Below are 11,963 nucleotides of genomic sequence, written 5' to 3'. Positions count from 1 at the left end.
ACGAGACAGTGTGATGTACTTGAACTGTAGTGACCTTAGTCCTTTATTAGTTAACTCCAGAGTGAGGATCACACCTGGTGGCCTGCCTTTTATACTAGGCCAGGCACACCTGTACAGGTAACCTACGAGTCTCCCACTGCTGTGCCCTCTGGTGGCACACCTTGCTATAGTACCAACAGTTGTCATGTAAGATACATGACAACAGCCACACACGCTTTCCGTGCATCTGAGCTCCCTCTCTCTCTGTCTCCTCTTCTGCGCATGTCATGATGACTCTTGACCTCCCGAATCGCGGGAATCGAACGTTGCTATGCCGTTGCTAAGGACGGACACACTTTATGGCAGAAGGTTAAAAAAATTTAACGCTACCACCCATTTGATATCGCTCGCGGTAAAACCCATTTTCAAAAATGTAAACTAGGTGTTTTGAGAATGGGCAAGAAGCCAGCGATCTGAAAACCCTTTTTTAATGCCCACGCCGGAAATAACACCCATATTTGGGCGATAAGCACAAAAGTGGAGGTTCTAGCCCCTGGACTTCTCACCACAGATGTTCTGAGAGGTGATACTAGAGAGTTATGGGAATGGAAAAGATAAATTGTTAGCATACGTCAAGGGACACAAATTCAAGTTAGTAAATAGTAATTTAGCTCTGATGTCAGGAAATTCTTCTTCACGCAAACAGTGAGAAAAACAAAGAATAGAATTCCAGGGAAAGTTGCAGCAGTGAAAACCCTGAAATCCTCTGAGAAACAATTGAATGCTGAAATTGGGAGAGACTTTAATCTCTCTGAATGGATGAACTAAGATGGACTGAATGGCCTTCCATTTCCATAATTACCTTATAAACAATGTCCTTTAACTGAACCTCAAAACAGTATCACTTTTGCACCAGTGTTATTTTTTTCCACTTCCCACAGCAGCCACCCTCAGGATCTCGGAGTGAGATGGTCAATTTACTACTAAAATATGAATAATTTTGTGCCACATGTTTGTACTTTCCAAGAATTGGGCTGAAACTGGCCAAACTAATTTCATATAGGATTCTTACAGTTAGCATAAAAAAGATACTGTCATCTCAGTTTGATTTGGGTTTAAAACCAGGTTCCAGAGTTGAAAGAGCAGTATGCTAATTCACTGCCGCATTGAAATCCCCTTTTAATAATCTACCGTTTAAATATTGTTTACCGTGCTTAAATGGCTTTTGGCATAAAACAATTTTAATAGCACTGGGGTTAAAACTTTTAGAACTGCTGAGATAGTGCCATCTGGTTATAATATTTGATTTTAATCAAATTCCATATGTGCCAATCATTTGACTTAACCAATATGGTACATCTTTTGCAATAACGGTCTTGAGAGAACACTCTGCTTCATGATTCATATCAATTTTCATTGTGTCCTTTTGCCAAACATATAGAAACTCATAGGAATGAAGTAGAGGGAGATATGGGATTTTAAACAAGACAGTTGTTATTAGTACATCCAGTTAATCTGAATTCATATATTTAAGATAAATATCTGAAAAAAATGCAGAGTGACCTGTAAATAATAACATTTTAATGAAGATATAATGACCATAATATATCATAGGCTTATTGGCAATCAAGTCTATGAAGAACTCTCACATACAATTAACAGCTTTTATATAAAAGACTTGGAAGTTCATAATAAATATCACAATGTTTAGTCTTTGCTTGCAAGGCTTAATAAGAGTACTGCAATATGGCTTCCTTAATATATTAGAATGCCCCAAGGCGTTGATTAATGAACATCATTTCAGCTTGTTGTATGAGGAAAAATATAATTAAATATGATATTAAAAATCTGGTTTGAACTAGTTCCAAAATAGGATCAAACCTATAAGCTAAACTGATCAAACATAAAATTTGTGTTTCTGGAGTTCTGAGATCAATTATTACAGAAACTTCTGTTGGGATATATAAACCCATAAAAAAGCTGGATCAAACCAGTTTGATGTATAACCATAGCCTGGATGGCAGTAAATGGCAGGTATTCTCCATTATTTAGAAGATGAACCATTCCTAAAACTGGATCAATAAATATGCCTGTCCTCTCCACAAATGTTTGCCAATAATTTTGCCCCAAATTCATTTGGCCCATTATTGATTTCCTAAAGCTGCAGGTTTGAATCCTTCAGGTTCCAAACCACATTCCCTGGAAAAAACTGTTTGGATGCAGTTCTGCTTGTTCTTATCAGGTCAACTCAGCTGTAGTGAGGACGTGTGTCTAGTTGATGATTAAATATGCAAATTGCTGTCAACTTACTCTTTGTGGTTAACAATAAAGCCCCTGGATAATACAGGGAAATGCCAATTTTAATTAAATGGAATCATTGCACTGTTAATTTAGATTGGAACTAAAATGAGATACAATGACGCTATTGTGTGACCTGTGATTCATAAAACATTGGTTTCTTCTAATTCATTTTAACTCTTTAACATAGGATCATAGAATCGTTACAGCACAGTAGGGTGCCATTCGGCCCATCAAGCCCGTGCTGGCTCTCTGCAAGAGCACTTCAGTTAGTCCCTTTCCTCTGAAACCCTGCATTTCTTTTTTCCTTCAGGTACTTATCCAATTCCCTTTTGAAAGCTACAATTGAATCTGCCTCCACCACCCTTTCAGGCAGTGCATTCCAGATCCTAACCACTCGCTGCGTAAAAAAAAAAGTTTGTCTTCATGTTGCCTTTGGATCTTCTGCCAATCACGCTAAATCTGTGTCCTCTGGTTTTCGGCCCCTCTGCCAATGGGAACAGTTTCTCTCTATCTACTCTGTCCAGACTCCCCATTGTTTTGAACACCTCCATCAAATCTCCTCTAAATGTTCTCTGCTCGAAGGAGAACAACCCCAGCTTCTCTAGTCTATCCACATAACTGAAGTCCTTCATCCCTGCAGCCATTCTTGTAAAATCTTTTCTGCACCCTCTCTAAAGCCTTTACATCCTTTCTAAAGTGTGGTGCCCAGAATTAGATACACTTCTTCAGTTGTGGCTGAACCAATGTTTATAAAGGTTCATCATAACTTCCTTGCTTTTGTACTCAGCCTCTATTTATAAAGCCCAGGATCCCATTTGGTTTTTTAACTGCTTTCTCAACCTGCCCTGCCACCATCAGTGATTTGTGCACATATACCCCCAAGTCTTTCTGTTCCTGCTCCCCCTATAGAATTGTACCTTTTAGTTTATATTGCCTCTCCTCATTTTTTCTACCAAAACGTATCACTTCACACTTTTCTGCGTTAAGTTTCATCTGCCACATGTCCACCCAGTCTACCAGCCTGTCTAGGTCCTCTTGAAGTCTATCACTATCCTCCTCACTGTTCACTATACTTACAAGTTTTGCGTCATCGCAAATTTTGAAATAGTGCTCCGAATACCCCAGTCCAAGTCATTAATATATATCAAGAAAAGCAGTCCTAGTATCGACCCCTGGGAACACCTCTCTGTTTCCTGTCACTTAGCCAATTCCGTATCCATGCTGCCACTGTCCCTTTTATTCCATGGCTTCAACTTTGCTGGCAAGCCTATTATGTGTTATTTTATCAAATGCCTTTTGGAAGTTCTTGTATACCACATCAACCACATTGCCCTCATCAACCCTTGCTGTTACCTCATCAAAAAATTCAATCAAGTTCATTAAACATGATTTGCCTTTAAAAAATCCGTGCTGGCTTCCTTAATTAATCCACACTTGTCCAAGTGACTGTTAATTTTGTCTTGGATTATCATTTCTAAAAGCTTCCCCACTATTGAGGTTATGCTGACTGGCCTGTAGTTGCTGGGTTTAACCTTGCACTTTTTTTTGAACAAGGGTGTAACATTTGTAATTCTCCAGTCCTCTGGCACCACTTCCGTATCCAAGGAGGATTGGAAGATTATGGCCAGTACCTCTGCAATTGTTCCACTTCTGCATAAAAATAACTTTACAAATTACCTTTACTTTGTTTTATTAAGAGAACTCTGAACAAGAAATAATTTGGGTTCTACATATTCATCAATGATTCATTCTAACACTGCCATACAATCTAGCACAAACTGTTTGCAGTTACATGACAGAAACCAGTGAGCAAATTCTAAAAGATCATCCAGTAATCTCAAGGTAAAACACAATAAAATGACATTAGATTTAGAAATAAAGTTAATTATGCTATTCTGTGCAGAATATATGATGAAACATTTTATTAAAAGCAGAAACTGTGGAACAATAAAATTGAGCTTGGTTTGCCTACATTGCCATCTTATTTTTCAACTCAAGTTTTGAAAGTACAATAATCAGTTACTTCAGTGGGTTCGACCATTCATTCACCCATTTAGAGACTCCGCAAACTAACAAGTAAATTCGATACTCACAGCTTGACAGATAATTGGGTATTTTGTACGATTGATGCCTCCAGCAAATACAGCACAAGTGAGGGCAGTATGGAAACAGAAGTTCAGCAGCATATGCCAGCCTTTCCTGCTAATGCGGATGGTGCTGTCAGAAAAAAAACATTTGTAATGCAGCTTTATTTATACCTTTTCTCTGTTCATAAACAGAGAGAAATCTGATAGGTGTTTTACTGCTAGATTCCCAGACTGCTAGTAATATTACTATCTCTAATCAGGAACAAATGATCTGGTTTACTGTCATCCATACAAAAAAACTGCAGGTAATTAAGAATAACTATTGTTCCAAAGATGCAGCAATAAAGAATGAGAAACAGTCTAGTAACTGATGGACTCCAGCTCGTCATTACATATTCTGCGGATAATTCGGTTAGAAATAAAATAATTTGTTAGTTTAGTTTTATGAGGGTTACTTGAAACATGGAGAATTGTTAGAAATATACCTCTTAATATGAAAGAACTGTCTGTCAACTTCCTCCAAAGTTAACTGGCTTCTGACTTGAAAACAACATAACTAATGATTAAGTTTTATATTCAGTACACATAAGCTGAGCTTGGCACCAGTTGCTCAGGAAAACAGTGAGATTATTTAATTATGCCACTTATAATTATGTAAGAAAAACAAGTTTAAAAAAAAATGATTGTATGAACGAAAATATCGTTTTAGAACTTCCATTCCATACAGGGACTCACAAATGAAAATGAAATGGCTGAATGTGACAAATTTATAGCAGTGTGTGTTTGTAGAATCTTAGAATAATGCAGTACAGAAGGAGACCATTCGACCCATCAATTCCGTGCCAGCTCTTTCGAAGAAAAATCCAGTTAGTTGCACTCTCTGCTCTTTCCCCATATCCCTGCAATTTTTTCTCCTTCAAGTATTAATCTAATTCCCTTTTGAAAGCTACTACTGAATCTGTTTCCACCATCCTATCAGGCAGTGCATTCGAAATCCTGACCACTCATTGCCTAAAAAAGATTTTCCTAATTTCGGCTCTGGTTCTTTTGACAATCACCTCAAATCTGGCTAGCGACCCAGCCATTGGAAACAGTTTCTCTTTATTTACTATATCTGAACCCTTCATGATTTTAAACCCTTCTACAAATGTCCTTTCTGCCTTCTCTGCTCGAACCGCAGCTTCTCCAGTCTATCCACATAAATGCAATCTCTGATCCCTGAAACCATTTTAAAACATTTAATTACATTCAATTTCAATTAATTTTAAATGTGTGAAGTATTTTTGTTATTTATTTAAAATATTTTTGGGGGTATCCCCATTGATAGTAATAGTAGCTCTGTACAAAGGGAACTCACCATTACCGAGAATGGGGATACATCATGTTCAGTGGTTGGTCCGGACCACGTGATCCCAGGATACACTTATGCTCCTGGAATACGTGGGCCTCTGCGCTTGGCTGCGCATCGAGGCCTCGGAATAGAAGTCTTCATTCCTCCGGGAATACCAGGTACATTCTTCAATATTTTTGTGATCGGAGGCATCCACTTGCGGGAAGACTGTGACTGCAATTTCAGGGCCAGTGTTTTATAAAGGGTCAGCGTACTCTAAGGAGGATTGGAAGATGAATTTGAATCTATGGAGGGTGAATTTGAAAGAGTTTTAGTTGTAGTACTGCCAGACATATTAAATAGGTCTTATAGTCTGAAGGGGATTGACAGGGTAGATGCTGAGAGGTTGTTTCCCCTCGCTGGCATGTCTAGAACTAGGACTCACAGTCTCAGGATAAGGTGGAAGCCATTTAAGACAGAGATGAGGAGGAATTTCTTCACTCAGAGGGTGGTGAATCTTTGGAATTCTCTGCCCCAGAGGGCTGTGGATGTTGAGTCTCTGAATATATTCAAGGCTGAGACAGATAGATTTTTGGAGTCTAGGGGAATCAAGGGATATGGAGATCGGACGGGAAAGTGGAGTTGAGGTTGATGATCAGTCATGATCTTATTGAATGGCAGAGCAGGCTTGATGGGCTGTATGGCCTACTCGTGCTCTTATTTCTTATATTGAAGTCTGATAGGCTTGTATTATGACCAAAATATCAGCATGTTGGAGGGACTAGGTGGTACAGTGTAGTACCTTTCCTTTCATTACTGGGCCCTGGGTATGGAACCAGCCCACCATGACAGAATGAAAAATTCCTTTTCCTACCAGCTCAAAGGGTTTTAGTAAGCATATTTTATGAAGCTTCAACCCTGTGCCTCGTGGATATGGGTCAACATCGCAAAACTAATCATATGAGCCCATAATGCAGACCTGGTGGAGAACAACCACAGCTTCTCCAGTCTATCCACTTATATGTAATCTCTCATCCTTGGAACCATTCTAGTAAATCTCTGCTGTACTCTCTCCAAACCATTCACATCCTTCCTAAAGTGTGGTGCTCAGAATTGGACACAATACTCCAGCTGGGGCCAAACTAATGCTTTTTATACAAGTTTAGCAAAACTTCCTAGCTTTTGTACTCTATGTGGAGAGTCGCAGAACTGCTGCTCCTTAAACATCTGTAAGGATGGCTGGCATGGAGAGAAGACATTCGCAAAGGTGCAGTAGGGACTGTCATCCTGCTTTACCAGAAATGATTCCTAAATCTGCCTTTCAAGTTTGAACTTATGCCCACTTGTCACAATTTAAGGAATCTTCCAGATTTAAGTTTTCTATATTGTGCACTAATCAAGGCTACATTCACATACCAGCTCCAGCATTGTAGTGAAGCGATTCCTGTTGCACTGTGATGGTAAAGTTGGAGTGTAATAAAGAGTCAGAGGCCAGTGAACACATTGGAGCTGCCAAATGAAGTTTGGGGTTTCATGACTGACCTACAGATCTCAGACCCAATGTAATGTCAACTGCAGAATAATGGTGTTTTATCAAGTAGGTTCTGAGGGTGCCCACCTGGGGCTCGCTTGCCGTGTAGGAGTTATGAGTAGAGCACTTGCTTTCGGAGTCTTGTGTCAGGCATGCGAACAATGTGGCCCGCCCAATGGAGCTGGTCGAGTGTGGTCAGTGCTTTGATGCTGGGGATGTTGGCCTGATCGAGGACACTAATGTTGGTCCTCCCAGGGAATCTGCAGGATCTTGTGGAGACATCCTTGGTGGTATTTCTCCAGCGATTTGAGGTGTCTACTGTATACTCAAAGCCTCCTTGATAAAATGCAACATCCCCACCAACACCTGGGAGTCCCTGGCCAAAGACCGCCTAAATGGAGGAAGAGCATACAGAAGGGCGCTGAGCACCTCGAGTCTCGTCGCCAAGAGCATGCAGAAAGCAAGCGCAGGCAGCGGAAAGAGCGTGTGGCAAACCAGACTCCCCACCCACCCTTTCCTTCAATGATTGTCTGTCCCACCTGTGACAGAGACTGTAATTCCTGTATTGGACTGTTCAGTCACCTGAGAACTCACTTTTGGAGTGGAAGCAGGTCTTCCTCGATTTCGAGGGACTGCCTATGATGATGGATGAATGGTGTTTACAAAGGTCAGAGTAGAGTGAGGGCAATGGCTAGAATTTTGCTAGCACAATAGAAAAAAAATGGAAGTATAATAAAAAAAAATCTTTGAAGTATTAGTTGTCTCATCCTGGGGATTATGGGGATTATAGAAAAAAATATTTTGCTCATAAATTAAACTGTCTGCAAGTGCAGCGTGACATCATGATGCAATGATGTCAACAATCTTTACGGCTATTTAAACCCAGGAATAAAGATCAGGTTTTGGAAAAGCCAGCATAAATCAGCTCTTCAAACCGGAAGTGAGTGCTGGAATAATTCTCTCTTCATGAGATCCCTCTTAGGCATCTCTTTTGAAGGTCAGATTTCTCCAATTGGTCTTTAATTCAGTTTTCTGACGCTTCTCTGCACTTTAAGGACTTGAATGTATCTTTTGTATCTTAATGAACAGAACTGGACACAGTACCTAGGATATAGTTTGGCGAGATAATTGTTCAGTTGACTTATATTCTAATTGTTGGCTATATAGCTTAGCATTCTATTGCCGATTACTGCTCTACTGTGATTGGACATGTTAAGTGTCAAGTCCACTAATATCCTTAGATTTCTTTTAATTTCAGTGATTATGGAGAGCATGTTATTTCTTCCATAGTGAACATTTGGAGATGGTAATCATTTACTGTATTAATAAAGTTATGTTCATTTTAAGGTTTGGCCCCATTATTTCTTATCTCTTCTCTGACTGCCCTCTTAATACTGAAAGAGTTTCTTACAATACTGTTTTGCATCTGCAGCTATGTTCATTTCCAGCTTTCACTTTGCCCTTCTGACCACCCCTTTAATGTGGTTCTGAATTCTGTTATGCTCTTACATTCTTTCCAATGTTTGTCTCATTTCCTTCTCTAGAGAATTTGTAGAGTTCATTTTTCTTTCATCCTGATGAGCTTAAAATTTGACCAAAATACAATTTCTTTAACATTTTTTTTGTATACTTCTAATATGGCTCACAGAGCAACAAATCAATAATTATATGTCCTTTGCAGTTCCTACCTGTGATGCACAATGTAGGTGATAATGGATGCAAAGAGGCACAGCAAAAGGACAGCAGTGCATGCATATACCACAGGGTGCAGGAACTCCCCTGGGTACTGATTGAAGGAAAGCACTGTCTTCAAATCCTGGAAAACAATCCAAAAATAATCATTAATATTCACTGCTTCTTTCTCACATAGTATAAATGTGAATCTATTTCATTTAGCTTTACATATATCATATAACTAACAAGGCTTAGAAAATCATTGGAGAAGAACGAATTTGAAAACATACTTGTCTCTCAGAAAACATGAATGTAATCCCATGACAAGTTATCAGCTGTTTTTGTATTTCACTTGGATATAGCTGGCATGATACAAGCTATAACTATTTTACCACAGAGAGGTTTATTTCCAGCTAATTCATAATTAAGAGATTAAGATGATCTCTGCAATAGTCTTTGTAAATCTTTTATAGCCATTTTGAGAAAGAAAGAGAGAATGGGAGAGAGAGGAAGGAAGGAGTGAAGGAAGGAGGGAAGGAGCAATTATACAGAGATTAATGATTTGGACCTAAATACTTTTGCTTAGCACAGATAAGTGGCTTCGTGGTTATTTTGATCCCTCGAGGCCAGTATTCTTCATTTAACAAAAATTGGGAGAAATGCCTATATTCAACATAATTATTAAACTGCAAATGAAATCTCAGTTTTGAAAAGGGCGATTTCTGAGATTGCAGCTTCATTAATGCCACTGAAACATTAGCACCCGATCATGACACAGCTGCAGTAATGATCCTTTAATGCCTATCCAGCATCTAATGAGTCACATAAGCAACATAAATATCGACGAGTACACGGATCCAGCTGTGAAAAGGGCATTTTTTGTTGAAAATGGCTGAATGTCAAGTGAGAAAATCCCATTGTGATGACAAGTCCCTCCAAGTGCTGGTAACCTCTGTGACTGAGCATTGCAAGTATATCTTTTGTTAGGCAAAAAACCCTAAACATGAAAAGGAAGTGTCAAGCGTGGCAATATGTCACTGACAGAGCAAATTCTATCTCAGCTGCTTGGAGCATCTGGGTGGAAGTCTAAAAAGTTTGCTTGACTTAAAGAAGAACACAAAGATGTAGCATGAATTTTATTGGTAAGTAGCCACACATATGGATATAAAAGCAGCAATTATTTAAAGGTATATGCAAATAAACTGTACTAATACAAGATTGTAGTCAATAATTTTTTAGAAGTGAAAATAGTACTTTGTTTGAATTATGTAATATACACTACAATGGGAATGATATTCGAAACAATTTCAATGATTCAACTCATAGGCTTAGAAATTCAGGTGCATCCAAGATTTGGCGGAGTGGGGGGGGGGAAGAGGGGGGGGGGGCCGAGGGACACCAATCCCTGTGCCTGAATGCTGAGGCCTGAGGTCCCCATAATATTGGTTCCTTGTGTCTCATTTCCAACAAGTTGACAGAGTGCGATTGAAAATCCAGCCGCTGCTACCATCGCAACTGCCCTCAGAAAATTGTGGCAGGTGAGCGACCGGGAAGAGGGCACCCAGGTCAGGAGGGGGCGATGGCTGGGAGGGGGGAGCAGTCAATTCTACTGTGGCACAACCCAAAATCTCTAATTCCAGGTCTCATTCGGTTTGTTGTAGCTGTTGGTTTTGGCTAAAGTGCAAGTGCGTGCCTGGACCAGCACTCTTCCACAGCAATATGCACAGCACTATCAGGAAGGTATTCGGGAAACATCACCAGGGACTAAATGGGTGATGGACGGAGAAGTTAACATGCCAGCATTAGGGGTGGGGGGGGTTAGCTGAAGGGTGACGGTTTTATGGTCAGAGATGGCGATGGTACCAATGTTGCTGCTTTGCGCAAGTGCCAGGTGTGGTCATTTCAGGAAGAAGTTGGAGTAAAAGGTGAATTTCTTCCCCGTCCGACAGATGATGTGTCATGTATCTGTGGAGCCGAAGTCACTGCATCGCTCAGGGAGTATCTGTCCGGGGGTGTCTCGAGTAAATGAGGAGCCCGATGATTCCCAGAGATAGAGCACAGTTCGGGTCACCTACCACTATTATTGCACCCTACATATATGGGCACAAGTGCTGGTAATACCACGGTTGGAAACTTGGTATTCATGTTTGGGGATAGATATTGGATAATGTGCCCAGCTTCCTCATTAATCTGATGCTGCTGTCTGACCTGCTGAGTATTTTCATTATTTTCTGTTTTTATTTCAGATATCCAGCATCCGCAGTATTTTGCTTTTGCCCTCATTAATCTTGATCAGCATAGAGTCCTTAGGAGAGTTTTCTAAGTATAAACACCAGTTTTGCCCCAGGCCTCCATCTCTGGGTTTGTTGTTGTCAGTTTGAGGTGGAGTATAGAAAGTGCTCCCTGAACATTGTGGTTCTTAAATTCTTGGCTTTGAAGAAACAACTGACAACTTTGGGGGTGTTGAGGGAAGTTAATTTTTAGCTGGAGGGCTAAACCATCCTACATTCAATGCTCTTGCCTTCGAGGATTGTTGTTATGCCTTTGAAGGCCCTCCCCTGTTAGGTCAGGGAAGAGCTCAGCAAAAAGCTGAACTCTAGTGGTCATTGATGTGCAGCTGCTTCTTGGCTCTCATTTAGCAGGCTAACTGCTTTTGTTTAGTAATTGCACATGTACCAGGGTGTTTTCGAACAGTGAGTATGGGGATGAGCATCCTTTGGACTCTCTTCAGGGTTAACTCAAATCAGTTGTCAAAGTCTTCAGGAGAGATTTCAAAGATTCTTGGATGAAAGGGGTAGGTCTATTTTTATTTGTGCCTTGAGAGATATCAAAGAAGCAGATGTTGTTGTAATATACTAAGTTTATGGTTATCTCCTGGTCTTTGTTCATTGGATAAATCACTTGGGCTTTTAGTTTCAGAATCAGTGGGGAGAATTGGGCAGCAAGTCCACGAGCCGCCTCCCCGCCCTACCCTTGATTTTCCTCACCCCGCCAGGACGGTCTCTGACCGTCCCTTCCCCATTAACTGCAGGAAAATCCTGGCAGGAAGGTGGAGCCTAGG

The 11,963-nt window shown here is 40.2% G+C and overlaps 1 protein-coding gene across 2 annotated transcripts in view; it reads right to left on the bottom strand.

The window, feature by feature from the left end:
• Positions 1–11,963, bottom strand: part of LOC139260324 (adhesion G protein-coupled receptor A3) — an 841,088-nt gene that overhangs the window by 92,330 nt on the left and 736,795 nt on the right. For both annotated transcript variants that reach the window (XM_070876798.1, XM_070876800.1), the window contains 2 exons: positions 8,917–9,044; positions 4,374–4,497 (listed from right to left, as the gene is read on the bottom strand). In XM_070876798.1, coding sequence (XP_070732899.1) covers positions 4,374–4,497; positions 8,917–9,044 — 252 coding nt within the window. The remainder of the gene's footprint in view (positions 1–4,373; positions 4,498–8,916; positions 9,045–11,963) is intronic.

This window comes from Pristiophorus japonicus, chromosome 3 (genome assembly GCF_044704955.1).
Source record: "Pristiophorus japonicus isolate sPriJap1 chromosome 3, sPriJap1.hap1, whole genome shotgun sequence".
Taxonomy (NCBI): domain Eukaryota; kingdom Metazoa; phylum Chordata; class Chondrichthyes; family Pristiophoridae; genus Pristiophorus; species Pristiophorus japonicus.
Note: the sequence above shows the minus strand (reverse complement) of the source record. Positions and strands in the feature narration are given on the sequence as shown.